The 16,885-nt window shown below is 37.8% G+C and overlaps 1 protein-coding gene across 1 annotated transcript; it reads right to left on the bottom strand.

Moving 5' to 3' along the window:
- Positions 1-233: 233 nt before the first annotated feature.
- LOC110066400 (intraflagellar transport protein 52 homolog) lies at positions 234-11,274 on the bottom strand. Its single transcript, XM_089279865.1, has 15 exons — positions 10,852-11,274; positions 8,969-9,105; positions 8,686-8,773; positions 7,978-8,107; positions 7,136-7,211; positions 6,645-6,713; positions 6,008-6,134; positions 5,700-5,786; positions 5,091-5,159; positions 4,844-4,921; positions 4,367-4,446; positions 3,689-3,776; positions 3,103-3,211; positions 2,641-2,786; positions 234-2,146 (listed from the first exon to the last, which is right to left on the bottom strand). Exons 1-15 carry the CDS (start codon positions 10,882-10,884, stop codon positions 2,096-2,098), a joined length of 1,368 nt encoding a protein of 455 aa, XP_089135991.1. The 5' UTR covers positions 10,885-11,274; the 3' UTR covers positions 234-2,095.
- Between the last annotated feature and the right edge of the window lie 5,611 nt (positions 11,275-16,885).

The raw sequence follows: 16,885 nt of genomic DNA on the forward strand, positions 1-16,885 counted from the left end.
ACTTTGCTTGTAACGTAGTGTGATAGAGCGTCTTGAGTATTTTACATAATACCTGCAACGCTTTCTTCCAGCTCAGTTTATTGTGTTAAATTCTTTCCAAGTTAGCATGGGCTTTAAAATAATATTACGGTTTAGATTCTGCGAGAAGCCTAGATGGCTAAAAAACTAGAGTATAAGCCCAGTAAATTAGTATTCAGTAAAGGGTGTTTCCAAGACCAAAGAGAACTTAGACATTTACAAGACGCACACCAACTTTACTTCATTCAAAATGTGTACCTATTTACAGATAAATCGACTTTAAGAAGCCTTAATAATAAACTGCAAATTTTAAAACACTCAAGACAGAGTTTTTTTGTATTATAAACTGACAGGAGAATTCGAGGATAAATTTCCAGCCTTTTCTAATTCCCTGATAGGTTTCTTAATCGTGGTAACAGTGATTCTGTCACGCTAATAACTACGGAACCATATACATGTATGCACAACAAAGAGATTTTTTGGCCTCATAGTCTGGAAAAAGGAATAATAAATAATTAAAAGTTCTTTTTAATGCATTTAATCTTGTCCAAAGGTAACTTCTCTTTGAATTTAAGTCTCTCTTTTCATATTTGCTACCTTTTAAAACCATTCATGCAATAAATCATTCAAATATAAACTACCTGAAGATGCATAATCGTTCAAAATAACCCGTACAAGCTTGTGAAAAACGGATAAATGCTATGGAAGATTGTTAGAGCGGTTTTCAATTGAGTGTCGAAAGTAACTGATCAGGGTTTTGGTTTTGGTTTGACTACGGTTTGAGATTGGCTGAGTAGTCTAATTGCTAAGTAATTGGTTTGGTTTTGGCATAGTTAGTAGACCTCTACTAACTATGATTTTGGTTTTACGACACTCGATTAAAAACCACTCTATGACTCGAGCAAATACCGTAAAAGCACTGTTAAGCTGTCGAGGGTAAATCTTGAAGTGTAACGTAAACATTTACCAATGAATAATTGTTTTTCGCTCAGGAATTGTTAATAAACAATTAGATTATGAGATCGAGATTTCTATCACGTGATAGTTGACGAGGGCGCAAACGCATAGAAATCGAGAGCGAATAATCTGATTGTTTTAGTGTAAATCTACTAGTCGTTCAAAACTTTATCTAAATCCTCTTCACAGACACTTCGAAAAAGCCAGGAAGCGGCTGTCATTTTGTTAACAAGGCACACTACTACGCTCCATCTATCACAGAATAGATAGCGAGTAGCATAGCCAATCAAAGAACGGCATTCGTGATAGAACGCTAGTAGATTCAAACTAGACGTACAGAATAACGACGTTATAAAAGGAGAAACCGAACGATTGATTGAGATCCTTTCGAGAAGTACACAATGACATATCTCAAGAGTTATAACTAAGAAAACAAACTAATCTAAAGTTACTGTTGGGTGTGTCTAAGTCTTCAGAAAAGGCTCCTCGATTAGGATAAGGCCGCGACCTAGGCGAGCAGAGAGAAAGCTGGGGGCTGGCCTCTCTCTTTACCTTATCCACAACCAGAGAGAGCCTGCTCAGAGGACACGATTGCTATATAATTTACATTTTACTATTGTACTCCATGCTCATATAAAGATCGTTTCAAACAAGCCATGCAAAACTGCATAATGTGAAATTACTTCTAGCTTTCTTATTAGCTCTAAGTACTCTCTTTGAAATGGGAGCGATTTTAAAGTTCTCTATAGCCTGAGACTTCTTGTGATAAAATTATGAAGAGGTGTGGCTTTGATCACCACTTACTCTGTTCTCTTAAAGAGACTGCCTAGAAACTTACACCTGGAAGCATGATTGTTCTCAAGTGAACATCTTTGACTGTTCTGTATGAGAATACCACAATAAATAAGTTAAAATGCCTTGAGCGTCAAATTCTAAGCAGTCTGGTCCAGGCATTAGTTAGCGGGGAGCAGCACGAAAAACGGCAAAAGAAAAAATAGCAGAGGTATAAGGTGAGCCTCCCCCATATTTTTCTCCCATCATTTTTTTTGGCACTGCACCCCAACTTATTAAACCCCTGGAACAGGCCAAATTCTACAGAACAGAAACATCTAGAATAAATTTACATAGCATCTGTGAATGCAGGTTCATTTGATGGATCATCCAGAGGTTCCTACAACAATAAAAATACCCAAAGTTATTGCATGGAGAAGTGTAAAATATACTTTTTCTTGTCTATTCTTAGTACCAACAAAGATTCCTAGGAACTGAGCCCCTCATTCCCACGAGTGATCAAAATCTAATTTCTCCTTACAATATATCGTCAAACAAACAAGCGATGAGAATACAGTCATTCATCAACTAGAGGACGTTTTGACGATGTACCACAGAAATTTCCTCGCTAAACTTACAGAACTGTACAGTAATCAATTAGAGAAATTATTGTTTTCAACTTGTAATACTGCCAAAATGAAAGATCCACAATCGCATACAAATGACTGTGAGCCTGAATTGAAACATTGGGACAAAAATAACTAAAGATGAAATTTAGAACAGAATAAAGAAATGTCCAGAAATCCCTATATGTTTGAGAATCTTAAGTTTGAAGCATCCTTTCTGCATGCTAACATCAGAAACTGACAACAGTGAAGAGAGAGTGACAGTTACCTGATTCAATTTTTTGAACTCTACAATTTGATGGAAGATGTAGTCCAAGATGTGCTTGGCATCTCTAACAGAAGAAGGCAGTTTGCTGGACACTCCCAGGATATCCCCACACTCACGAACGTAGTACTCAAGGTCATCTTCAGTGCCTAAAACACAGGATTTCTCTTGGTTAGAAGAGAAGACAAATATGTGTAATAGTTGCAATTGCAATCTTGTGTGTATGCAGATGTGAGAAATGACAGAAAAATGGTAAGATTCTAGAACAGTTTTTGTATAGGAGTTGAGAACATGTGTCTACACTGCTATTGCATTTGCTGAGCTCTGTCTCCCCCATAATCAGACTACGGGCTTGAGGTTTCCATAAGCTGATCATCAAAAATACTTTAAAAGTCGATAACAACTGGGAGACAATTCAAGCGCTGAATTTAGGGTCCAAAGGCTAATCAACCACACGTCACTTACACTTGTTGGTTATCTGTGCAAGTCTTGTCTTTTCTGACGAGAAACTCTCATCTAAATCAAACAGATCCAGTGCTGGAGCAGGCAGCTCACGAAAGGTTGTTGGAAATACCTACAATAATAAACGTAAAACACAATTCTAGCTCAATTTGATATTACATTGTAGACTACCTGACTCGATATCAGCAATGAGTTTGCTACAGGTGGGTACAAGAATTTCAATTATAATCACAGAGTGTGAGACAGGTGTGAACAATGACCAATCAAATTGAAAAATAGTTAATATTGCGCTTTATTGACAAACAAGGTTTATTTTTCAAGATTACTACTGGTGTTTTTGTGCTGTGCTCTGGAGCAAAAAAATGACTCTTTACTGAGCTACTCTCCAGCTTGATGCAAAAATGGGTAGCAGCACATTGACTGATGGACAAGGATTCCACTCAGGTGGAGTTGCAATACTCCTTGTCCTTCATGCTATTGATGTTTTTTCCCAGAGTTGAATGCCAGCCCCTATAACCTAACTACTGGGGTTGAACAGACATTCTCATAAGAGTTTTGCTAGAGATTTTCAATGATAAAACAGACTTACTGCAGGTTGAAGTGGAGGAAGTGGAGTCTCAAACTGAGGAGTTATTAGCTGAAGAGGTTCATGCTTCACTCTTAGGTCTTCATATGCTCTGTAATAACAAAACAGCATTAAAATAACATTGTAATAAAGACATTTAAGCAGTTATCAGTCGGCCATTTGAACTGATGTCAACTGATATGACTCATGTTTTGGCTGAAAGCACAAGTTAATAGAAATATTAGATATACCATTCTGGTAGTATTTTGAACATTCACTTAAATCTATATAAACAGTAGTTGTTAACAGAGCAATACAGGTAATGTAAATATTATTAGAATAAGAACAACAATGAACCTCTTATACTAACTACTTATTGACTGAGAGTGAGGTCTTTACTGAAAAATCTCAGACCAAGATCTTGCTGTATTGACCGAGTGAAAACAAGGTCAATACGGCAAGGTCGAGGTTTCAGATTTTTCTGTAAAGACTGAACGTTCAAGGTTACTAAGTTGTTTATTACATGGCTTTTTGCTTTGTTTTTGCAAGCCCATAATCGGCCAGTGGGCATTATGGGAGAATAATGCCCTACAATTACCCAATCAGAGTGCACATGATATCAGCTATAAGAACAAGCCATATAATAAATGGTAGTAACAAGACTTCACTAATATATTTTTTACTTTCTTTTAAAAATAATACCTTATGGCAGAGGGAACCACACTTGTATCAAGCTTGAAAAGATCCTCATCAAACATTTTGGTGATATCTCTTCCCACACTCTATTAACAACAATAATAAAATAACAGTTTTGCTACTGTTTTGAAAACATTTTTCTACTTATTATAAGTGTCAATGACTAAGCTCTGAATTAGAGAATGATAGGCTGTATAGCTGATGCAAGGTTGATAGAGATTATGAGTTGTAGAGCTGCACATACAAAAGGGAATGCATACCTTTCATCACCCTCTCTCTGTTGTACACCATTTCTACACAGCACCTGCTACCTGTTGGAGGAGGGGGTGGGGGTAGTGGCAAGGGAGGAACATGTACATGTATGTATGAAAGTTTTTCTCTTGCAGTAAACACTGAACCTTGGCTTTGCTTTAAGCGACAAAGACTTATTTCACTGTAGAAAAAACGATCTGACTCAGTGGCTGTTAGTGCATATGATAATACCTCATCTCCTTCTTGAAGGCAAACTCTTAGTCTCTCTGACATCCTGGGAGTATCGGGAATGTAATGGTAGTCTGATACCTAACAAGTGTGAAATTGATAAATTAGATTGTTACACATTCTGATAAACCATGAGACACAAAGGTTCCGAGAAACAGCTTGCAGCCCAATTAGTTTCTTTGATAATGATTTTTATTAAGAACCGATGAAAATTAGGAAACATGTCAAGATTTATAGAAGAGTGCAAAACCTCAGGGTCCTCAGCATCGATATTGTTGAGCTGAATGTCATCAGTTGTGAGCCACTGAAAGATCACATCCTGTAGTGGAAGAGAAAGTATTATGCAACATGAAAAATGGATTATCATTCATTCACCACTAACTCGTTAAAGTTAAATGTTTTGGTTGTTCTTAAGTCTGTCAGATTCTAATGATATAGCCTGGCCAACCCAGTGGCAGGTATTGTGAAATGGAGTGGTATCCAAATCATGGGATGGGCAGGTGGCCAGGGGGCGGGGCCAGTGGGAGACAATACTGCCTGCCAAGTCACTTCATGTTGGAATTCACTACTTGTTGATCAGGTCACTGTATGGTAGAATGAGAACATCCTAGTACATTTGGTTTTGCTACTGTACACCTAATAAAGAACATTCCTCTGGAAAATTACATAAATTATAATTTTTTTCCTTTCACACTTTGTCTTAGGCTCAATTTCAAGCCACCCTTTTCCAGACTTACGGGTGCCTATTCCAGAGTCCTTTACGTTCCTAGGTGTAGTGCTGAACTCCTGGAAAATGACCTATTGCCAACCCTGACCTTACTGCATCCATTTATTTGTCAGAATCATTTTAATAACCCACCTGAACCTTTGCATTTTCTTCCTTGTCAAGATACTGATCACTGAACATGTGTACAGAACCAAGGATGACCATCTTGCCTTTTGAGTACTGTATAAGGAAATAGAAATTACTGAATCAGATGTCCAATACCTATTAATAAGCTCTTAAAAGCTTCGCGTTGACAACAAACAATAGGCATACAAGTAGGCTTGGATTAATAAAATTCTTTTTAAACAGTCGCTCATAACTATATACATGTATGCTGTTTTGAAAGTAAGCTTTAATCTCTCAAATTAAGGATTTTACTTGTGACAACTGACAGAACTTACTCTTGATGAGTGGAATGCGCAGATTGGTCTATTGAGAGGAAATGATACGCTGCCAGATGAAAGAACGGATATAGCTGGTTTGACCACATTCAGAGTTGCACCATAAGGATAAACAAATGCCAGAGATCTGTAAGAAAGAACAAAAAAGACGGTTAAGACTGATGGTTAAGACTGATCACTGAAAGCACCACAAAAGTACAAAATATAGTCTGACAAGAAACATGTTGTTTTATGACTGCTGGATAGCAACAGCTGGTCCATATTACAATCAGTGAGTCACCGTCAGTGTGCAAAGAACTTCTTGCACACTTGCACACTAATGGATTTTTTGGTCATGCTAAGGGATTCTGTCCTTTACTTTCCTGACTGGCAAGGGAACACTGGAAGTTTCTTAGGAAAATTATTTACGGATATTCAAATTACAGATTGAAGTACTTAATGAGATAAATTTTTTGGAGGGGGCAGGGGGGCTGGTGAGAAAGACTTTCAGATGAGTGTATCATGTTACAGCTTGCCTGAAGGACAAGCCAGAACACTGGAGGCAAAGACCATGTTCAAACCCAGACCTTATGATGTGGTGTCTGATGTATTATGTATTAAACAAACTACAGACTGAGTACATAATAAAAATATTTACTGTCCAAGGTCTGTCCTATCAGCATCAGATGATCCTGGAACATACTTTCCAGCAGCCCGATTGATCTCTCTAAAATGAAAACAATACATACTGATTATACGTGACTGTATGATTGATATGTTGTCTGAATCAACAACAAAATGATGCTTATTAAAACATTGGCACAATATTATCACATAAATTTATCAGATGTTATACATTTAGATGGTGAAAGTGCTTTTATAAGCATACAGTCTAATGGCTTTACTAAAAGAAAATTAAAGCATAAAATGCTAATAATGATCATGTTTTATCTGTAAAGAATCAGACAAATTAATGACATAATTATTAATTTTATAAAGTTTACATGTACATGTGGCATTAACACCAGTGAAACAAAGAACCTGTGATCAACTTATAAGTTTGATTTGAACATTCAGCTGTTGATCTAGCCATAAGCTGAGTGAAAAACATTCTGTCGACAAATCAACATGCACACTTTTCTGACTTACCTGTTAAGAACTCCATTGGAGATTAAAACCTCCTTAGGATGAAAATACTTGTAATACACGGTCCTCACTACTGAATCTGTAAAGACATTTCCACATACAGTGGAACTCCATTAATAGGGTCACCAACGGGCCATGAAAATTTGGCCGTATTAATGGGGTGGGGCCAAATTTCATGACTGACCCACACGTCTAAACTGAGTGAAGCCTTACCAGGTATATCAACAATACACTTCTAAACTACTGATCTTTTATGTGCATCTGGAGTGCAATATTATTTGAAAAAAAATTGAAATTTCAATCAGGACATATGATATTAACAATGAAAGATGAACATAACTGGTCTAAGAGGCCAACATATAAACAGGGTAAAATTATAAAGGATTATACAGATTGGGATTTCAGAATGTGGCCATTGGCCATAGTAACAGGGTGGCTGCATTAACAGGGTTTTCTTATGAGAAAATGTATGGGCATTTCGCCAGGACAAAAAAAGTGGCCTTAATAACAAGGTAACCATGTTAACGAGTTGACCGTAAGACAGGGTTCCACTTAAAATAGAACTGTGTAAAACTTAGTAGGTATGCATGGGGCCCAAATATAGCAAAGATGTGTTGGGAATTAAACACTGGACATTTCATATTTTTACACTGTCATATATGTATTGTAAGTGTTAGCCAGAGACCTTGATTGTACAGTGGATTTTGTGGTAAAAATGCCAATTCCAATCTTCAATCATAAATGTGAAATCCATGTCCATGCAGCCATCTCACAGCCTGTTTTCTATTAATAATTTGGCATGATGAGTTTTATAAGAAAAGGTTTACAGTGTACATAATACTAACCATTATTCACCATAATTCCATAGTCTTCTAACAAGAAGTTGATGTTAGTGTCAAATCGAGACTCTCCTCCTTCCCCCAACAGAACCAAAAGGCTTCCACCTTTTTCAATGTACTGCTTCAGTGCATCAAACTATACAAAAAGCCAAACTGTTACAGTAAAGTCAACCAAAAAATCATCCATGGGTCCAGGGAGGTGTGGATATTTTCTAAAACCACACTAGTCATTCATTTTACATTCATGAGTATTTATAAATAAGCTAGTTTTCAATATTGAACACTCCTATTCTTGGCATAGCTGCTACATATAAAATTGTCACATATATACTACTGTAGTTACAGCACTAGACTGTTTAATCATCAAAACCTGGATTTAACATCACTATTCTGTTATTCAAACAAAGTGTAGAATGTAACGCAACCAGGTAAAAGGTAACACGACAAAATACGCCAATAAATTTTTTTTTTTAGATTACGCAGTGAGATAGAAGCTAAAATACAGACATGAATAGCATTTGTGCTAGCTGCTAGAATAAGGGAATGTTCATTCAAGAACTGAGCATTCAGTTTTGTACTATTGTTTATCCTACTGGATTGCATGACGAACAAAAACAGCGAAACCGTCGAGGGGTGTCATGTTCCATTAAATGCGTTTTACCGACCAATAAAAGCATTACTATCATTAACGATAACACCTCACTACACTTTTACCTCAGAAGCAGTGAATTTTCTTCTTGGTCCTCCAAATATCACAACTTTTGCTGTAATAATTCTTTCTACGGTTATTTCATCTTTGTTCCTAAAATAAGTAGCAAGACAAGGTTATCAATTAATACGTACTGTACTAATCAATTCCGTTTGTTCTTATTAAGAGCAAATTTCAAAAACTTAAGAGGGACATATCTGTAAAATACTATATATTTTTTTTCCATCATTTCATGTAAATGCAACAGCAAACTTATTGTTAGCTTCATATAAAGAAGCTGTAACATACGTGATGACTTTCCAGTTGGATCTCAGTTTTCTGACCAAGGACTTAAAACCATTGTTTGGGGTGAACAGTTCTCCTTTGGATGAGTTAAAGATGATTGTATTGCTTTGCTGTCCCTCGGCATTCTCTGCAGTGGCATCCTGTGAAGACGAAAACAAAATTGTGACAACTGAGCAAACAACAACTTCAAAGAGTTCTCGTTGACTGGACCAAAACTGAAAATAACTGCCTACAAATAACAGTCTGTTCATGCATAATACTGTCTAAATGTGCTTTGCTGCAAATAATATTCTGCCTCTGTGTAATTATAACCATGCTCTTTGTGAAAAATGGCAGAATGCTTCCCTGAGCTGTCAGAGAGTGATTTACAGTTACTTGCTTATTGTTAAATACTTGTACTATAGGAAAGGAGGTTAACAGGTTATTTGGCTACCCCACCTTTCTCAGAGAGTGCAGCAAAAATGAAGTTTGCAGGATTGTTTTCAGGATTAATTTTACCAATAATTTGAGATAACTTTTGTACTTAAAATTGGAAAACTTTTCACATTCTCCCAACTTCAACTCGTGTTACCACTTCAATGAGGGTTGTACAGGCGGGGTCTCTTGCAGGGTTCACGAACGAAAAAAATAGAGGATCACGGATCACCAATGTAAAAATTTCATTTTCCCAAATCACGAAAATAAGCAAGTAAGATACTCTTTTTAATGACCTGTTCTTACACTAGAAGCGGTGTTTAAAGAAAGTAAAATTGCGAATGGCTAAGTCAAGGCTCCATATTGCAAATTGCATACCAAGTCACTCTTGATAGATGACTCTAACCATTCGCAGGAATTGCATCTGAAAATCACGCAGAATAGAGGTAAAATCACGAATATCGGTTAATAATTCAGGTTCTTCACAGGTCACGCAAAACCTTCAGGTCATGAGTCACGAAAAATAATTTCCTAAATTCACGTTTCACACAAAAAAAAATCAGCTAACCACACGTCACAAGAATACCCCTGTATGACCCTCTTCAATTCTAAGAATTTTTTCTAGCCAATCAGAGTGCATATAATATTGGGCCAATTTGTGAACCTCAACAAATGCTAATCAGCTACTTCCGACTCTTCAAAGTTGCCTCATCAATATTGAGTACCCCTAATGATGAACTAAATTTAAACAAATCCTCATTTATTTCTAATGGCCCAAATTTCTCTCTTTGAGACATGCCTGCAGGGAATCATGGTAGTTGTGAAAACAAACATCCAGCCCAAGGTGATGAATACAACAACCATGATTCCTTGCAAGCAAGCCTCCTCAAGGGAATTGGCCATTCTAACCTCTATCATTCGACAGGACGTCCTTTTGTATCTATAATTCTGTTTTTTATATATATTCATTTAGAAATAGTTTCCTTAGTCATGGTCAGTACCATTTCCCAAGACTATACTCCTTTGTTTACGCTTATAAAACTTCACGACTCAACTCCTACCAATCCAGATAAATATCAGCTTAAGCTTATGTCTGTATTAAATTTATACATGAGCTTAATTACGCACTCGGTACTTGCAAGGATTTGCAATTGAAATGCAACATTGATTCCATGAAATCCTACCAAATAAGGTAGCAAATATTCGTAAAAGAAAATCAAGCAAAAATCTACCCAATTTTTGCTTCCCGAGGTGCGTTTCTTCCCTAGCAACATTACGACGCCTCAAAATAAATAACTCAGGCTGCGATTTTACGATATTTTATAAGAAAAAACAAAGCGATTATGAGCACCGTATACCTCAGAAACACGGTAAATTAAAAAGCAATCATTGATGAAGGATCTGTAAATGATTCTGGTGTTTCTATCGAGTGATTAGAAGTCATTTGATGTTGAAGTTTGCAAAGTTCCTACCTGAGTTGTTGTTACAGGCGCCATTTTGATCATTGACAGCAAATATTCGTACTAGTGCCCAGGGAACCTCCGCCTAAAGCCTTCCGCTAGACCTAGTCCTCCCGGCCTTTGGACTAAGAGGAGTAGGAGGGGTGTTTGTTTGTTTCTGGATGTGAACATCGTTTGATTACACCGTTTCAGTTATAGGTTTGAAATGTTATTCTCTTCACTTAACGAGGATTTGGAGTTGTGACAACAATAAAGAAAAAGCCCGAGGTAGATAAAAAGGTTTGAGAACCAGTACACCCTGGTAGTACACAACCATTCAGTTCGTTGGACTGGCACGAGACTAGAGGAGGTTGGCGAGACCAAAATCATTTTTTTAGCACTACGCACAAGATACAGAGTTGGAAAACACGACAGCCTTCTGTTTAGCCTACTGGATCCCGGATCGAGCGCGAGCGATCCGGATTCGCGCCCTGGCCGGGATCATTGCATAAGGCATTTACGTTCACGGTACCTCTCTTAAAAAAATAGCGAAAAATAGGGACTACATTTGCAGTTTCATTGCCATACATAGCGGCGTATTCGTAGACGCGCGAGGAAGGAGGCTCGCTTGACTAAGCACTAGCTCCCTACTCTAGCGATCCTCAGCAAATCAGCAAGCTAGGAAAACCGTTAGAGACAAGACGGGCCAACTTTGAATATTACTTAACTTGTGGTCTTCTTGCATAATTTACTGGCTATCTTTGTCTCAGGCGCGATTTGCAAAACAAATAAATTAACAAAAAGTTCTACCCCTAGATAAGGACCAATTATTCTTTAATTAAATTCTCAACGCTTACTGATTTATCTCGTTCAAATTGCACCGTGATATACGTTCAGTAATGCCTTAGATATAAGTCATATAGGACATATATATTTTATCTCATGGACTCACTGACACTCACTTCTCTAAGTCTAGTGTTTTGTCAGAAGGCCATACATTATAACAACGGCAGTGTTTTCAAAGGATGAGTGCACGATTTGTAAAGCCATTCTATCACTCGTTCCTCCGATGACAATTGACGATACCGAACAAAAATCCTCGGTCTCGGATTTTTGCTCTTGAAGACTCCGGGAACTAGCGAGATACTACCGCTTTCTGTAGTTTGACTTCGTAAAGTTGTCATACTTGCACTGCCTTCGGAGTCTCTAGATGGAATACCGGTGGAGCTCGCTTCCGGGGTCAATCTCGACGCACTTCGTGAAGTTGTGTGTAACTGAGAAGTTCTTGGACGCGAGCTTGTACTTATATTTGTCACAGATAGTCTTTGCTGTGGTGTTCTGGTAAAGATGCAGCCTTTCTTATCTTGCGTATATTGAAGCGCCCTTGAAACCCGCGTAGGAATCGTACCAGCATCGGTCTTCATGCGATACATCGGTAAGATGCACACCGACTTGGGTCGTTGCTTGATCGGCCACACAGAATGTCCAGTCCTTGATGCTATGCTACTCGATGTATTTTGTATTGCAGCTAAATATAATTCAGTAGACTCCATCGACAGTAGCTCACTTCGTTCTTCTCAACAGCCAAATTCCATCGCGATATCGGCGTGCAATAATTCGTTGTCAAATAGTCGTGTCGTCTGGATCATCGATTATACCGTTATACTAAAGAAAGCCACAGTGTTCATAGGTGTTTCAATGAAGTCCTGTGCGGGGAAAATTAAGTTCTTCTCGAATCTTTACAAGAGTCATTTACACCAAACATCACAAGTATGTTGTTCGATCGTTTATGCAGTAAAATATCCCCAGGTGAAATAACAGACTGACTTCATGACACGACTCCATTGTCACTACAATTGTCTTGCAATTTTTCACATGACTGGTTGCCAAGGGAAACTACAATAAGTAATCAATCATGGATACCTTCTTTACCAAGGATACCGAGCTTGTTCATATCTCAGGGATTCGTCTAAACACAGAGCAATAAAGTAATTGGGAGAAGTTTTCTGATTTTCAGGGGAAAATAATTTTGCTCATCATTTTCTGATCATGAGGATTCTAGCCTTTAATAGGGTTGTAACATGTCGGTTCTTGACACTTTTCTCTGAAGCAACAGACCATGTAATTTTAATTACAAGACTGAGAGTGTAAAAAGAGTGTACTTAGCGCCTCTACAAAGAGCTCAAGTTTTAATTAGCGCCCGCTAGTAGTAAGCGCTCTCGACTGGAATCGCTAGCCCCGTCCCGTTTTCTACATAGTCGAAAGTGCGGATTCTTTTATAGCATTCACAAGCAGATTCTGACCTAAGATTGGACGAGAGACCCGAGATTTTGCGAAAAGAAAGAAATCATGTCAAAGAAAAGAAACTACAGGCTACCTAGGTAACTCATCAGTCATCAACGTCATCAAAAGAGGATGAGGGTAAGAGAGTTAATACCTCTCTAGGCCAATCCATCAGGAGGAGAGAAGTATAGGCTGGTTTTCACTAGAGCATAAGCACAAGCACAAGCATAAGCATAAGCACAAGTGAAAACAGCCGCGAAATAAACATGAGCATAAGCAGAAACATAAGAAGAACGAACCCACTTATTTGTCTTGTGCAGTTTTCACTAGTAACGAGCTCAGCATAAGCATAAGCATAAGCACAAGAAAAACGGACAGTTCCGTTTTTCTTGTGCTTATGCTTATGTTTATGTCGAGCGTGTTGCTGGTGAAAACTGCACAAGACAAATAAGTGGGTTTGTTCTTCTTATGCTTCTGCTTCTGCTTACGTTTATGTCGCGACTGTTTTCACTTGTGCTTATGCTTATGCTTGTGCTTGTGCTTATATATGCTCTAGTGAAAACCAGCCTTATAGAAATGGCAGGACAGGCCTAGCCGGTTTACACTTATCTTCGCCCCTAAGGAAAATATCTGCGCGTGCGCAACAGACGAGGTAACATATCCAAGGGCGGAGTGGATACCAGGTCTAAAAATAACTTGAAAGAACTACCTCCCCTGCCTCACGGTCTGTTAGGGGATTCAGTCTATTGCCCTTCATTCTTTCCTAGTTTTGAGACATTGAAATAGTTATGCTCGATCTTCTTCGCTTTCTCGAGTCCGGTCTTCCCTCACTGAGAATTCCAGTAGCATGTTAGTCTTTCCAGTGTTAGATTTGTCCAGTAAGGTGATCTTTTTGTTAGGCAATGTTCCAAACCCTATTTAGGCTGATGGTCGCGCAACTAGCTTTAACTGTTTCTTTTGTTTCTCTTGCTCGTTTGCTCATGTTAACATTGGGGCGGAACATTGCTACGCCGATGAAACAAATCTTTGCCGACGTCTTACAACCTTGCCAACCAAGATTTTAAACCGGCACATTGGTGCTACCTCTTAAATTTCGTTTCGTTTTATTTGGAGCTCTGTCGTGCACTGTCGTGAACACGTTAAGTTGTTTTAACAGTTGTCGTGAATCGTACCAACTGTCCTAAATTGATCTGAGTAACAGCTATCACGTTTTGTCGGGCAATAATTAATTACCCGTATACCTATCGCAAATTGTAATAATTAATAATGACACGCCTTCGCAATTTTTAATAATCCGATATGTCGAAAGTTGTATGACCCCACATGTAATGTCGTACCCTTAAAACGGCGTGTGTCAAATAAGTAGTCATCATATTTTCTCTTGTCTCTCAACTCTTAAAATCCGTCACAAATGTCGTAGTTTTAAAAAAGCTCATGTCAGAGTCAGCATCATTTCATCTTTAAAGTCTTATTAAATTCCGGTACAAATGTTCCAATAGTGGTAAGCGAAAGGAATACACACCAAAAGAATGCGCGAGCCTTCACACTTTCGATAATTACGAAAAAAAATTCTCCGCTTCTCATGATTCTGACTGCAACAACATGTTACCTAACCCTAACCCTACTGCCTAAGCATAACATAGAATTAGAGGCCATTACTGCTTAGATCACAAAATCTTAATTTACCTGTTATTTGCCAAAAAAGAAAAAAAAAAAAAAACACTTTAATAGCTGACACAATTACTGGTAACCCAGTAGTTTACATTGTGGGCTATATAAAAAAATATATATTTAGTTAAAAAATGTTGAAATATTGAAGAAGTTAAAATATAATACAGCATGCACATAAAATGTATTCGAATATATTACAAGACATTTTCAAAACGTTCTAGAGACGGTAAAATGTTTACGGTCTGAATTACTTTGTAAAAAGTTGTTCACGAAAAAACGAAATTTGTGGATAACTGCTCATTCTCATTTGAAAGACTTTCCACAAAACAGGATAATATGTTATTCATATTTGCGATAGGTGCACCCGTTATTACAAACGATGGCAACTTAGGATAGATATCAACACAAGTACACTCAGTACTCAAAGGAGCAATTTCGCCTAATTAATTTTTTTGGAATCCAATATAAATAAACAAAAGCAGTTTTCTATTGGTTTTTCTACGTTTAAGAAATGCCAGCAATTTTTTTTCTCGCTACACAATTGCTCGTTAAAAATTACCTCGAATGATAGTTAAGTCATAAATTTGTGTTTCAACTATGCCTCTGGAACAGCGTTCGAGGCAAGTTACCCTTGTGTCAAACGTACTGCCAAGGGGTTCTCCCGAGAGCGAGAAACTTGCGCTTTGCTGCAAAACGTCCCCCAGAGGGCCCAAGCGAAACACAGCAGTCTTGTCGAACCGGCTTGACAACGTGAAGTGGACAATGAATTTAAAGCATATATTTTTTACTTGCGCAGGCTCGTTTTCTGTATTTTTCCTTCCGATGCCTTCAGGCTTGCTGTATTTCAAGGAGTATCATTAGTTAGAGAGAGTTGATTTTACAAAGAAAAATTCATGTCCAGGAAGCAGAAGCAACAAGGAGGACCAAGGAGAAGAGTTTGTCGTATATATACAGAAGAACATGTTCAGCCTAGCTTAGATTTTACATTGGTCTACATTCTCTGTAGTTGCTACTTCCAAGTGCTGGACGACGCTCTTTTTGTTTGAAAACTTATAAAAGTTTTGGGATGCGCGTTCAGTATAACTTTTCCGGGTAGCAAAACTGATTGGATCTGTACAGTCTTGTTTTGGCATATTAGCAACTATTAAGCACAAGAGACCATGATTTCTTGTCAAGCACTAGTACCGTTGCATTCCTCTCGTGAATTTTCACCCAGTATTACATGTAATTATAAAAAGCGTCAAAACAACGATTCGGAAGCTCTTTCAAACAATGATCTAATACTTTCTTTATCTTCTCTCTCTGCTCTTTCACCAACCAGTGGTCGCGAATTTGAATTATCAGATCTTCAAAGCTCTGAACTGTAGCAATGATGCGAGTGTTCAAGGAAAAACAAAATATTTGAAATATTTGTTTTGAGAACTTCTCCTTGCCCTAGGCGATATAGATTAGGGAAAACGCGCAAGTCGTAAACATGCCGCTTACATGATTCAGTTTGGCGGTTTAGAGTCAGCATGCATGGCGTTAAACTGAATTTCATTTGATCATGACAGCTATAAATTGGTGAGGTATTTTGAACCATTTCTTTTATAATCTTGAAGCTTATGGTGTCTTTCTGTGTGGTAGGCCACGATCAGCGTGCAACGATTGCGTAAACTAACAATGATCAAACTTAAGATAATTTAAAATTGGCTTTTAATGCCACCGTGTGATAGTAAAAAAAAGAAACAGAAACATAACCTGCTTTTATAAATAAAATTCTCTTGTTTTCCCAGTGTGCTTGCATAAGGTTATCGTTTCCCAGTTGGTGCCAGGAAATTACATGATAGAATTTTCAGATTGCTTGATTTGTTGTTGATTTTTAATAGTGAAGACAACTTGACTGAAAATCCATGCCTCCATTTTGTGCATTTTCTTACATCAAGGGGTTAAAAATAGGTTTTCATGGAGGCACCTGCCACCAAAATCTTTTGCGTTAAAAGCAAATCAGTTTTTTTTTCTTATGACGCAAATTTTTACCATGGTTACCGATCAGAGCGGACCACTAAAATCATGCACTTTATTATCGTTGTCAAATAAACACCCCTTTCTGCTTGTCGATTTCATTGTTAGA

Source organism: Orbicella faveolata, unplaced genomic scaffold (genome assembly GCF_042242905.1).
Source record: "Orbicella faveolata isolate gen_17 unplaced genomic scaffold, um_ofav_v1 contig_47, whole genome shotgun sequence".
Lineage (NCBI taxonomy): Eukaryota > Metazoa > Cnidaria > Anthozoa > Scleractinia > Merulinidae > Orbicella > Orbicella faveolata.

What these genes read in the sequence shown, in the direction of transcription:
- LOC110066400 (XM_089279865.1), bottom strand. Translation starts at nt 10,884, where the DNA reads ATGATCAAAATGGCGCCTGTAACAACAACTCAG. An exon ending in TCGATGCTGAGGACCCTGAG is followed by an intron (nt 4,922 to 5,090) that starts GTTTTGCACTCT and finishes CACACTTGTTAG; the next exon opens with GTATCAGACTACCATTACAT. An exon ending in GTGGTTCCCTCTGCCATAAG is followed by an intron (nt 3,777 to 4,366) that starts GTATTATTTTTA and finishes TTGTTATTACAG; the next exon opens with AGCATATGAAGACCTAAGAG.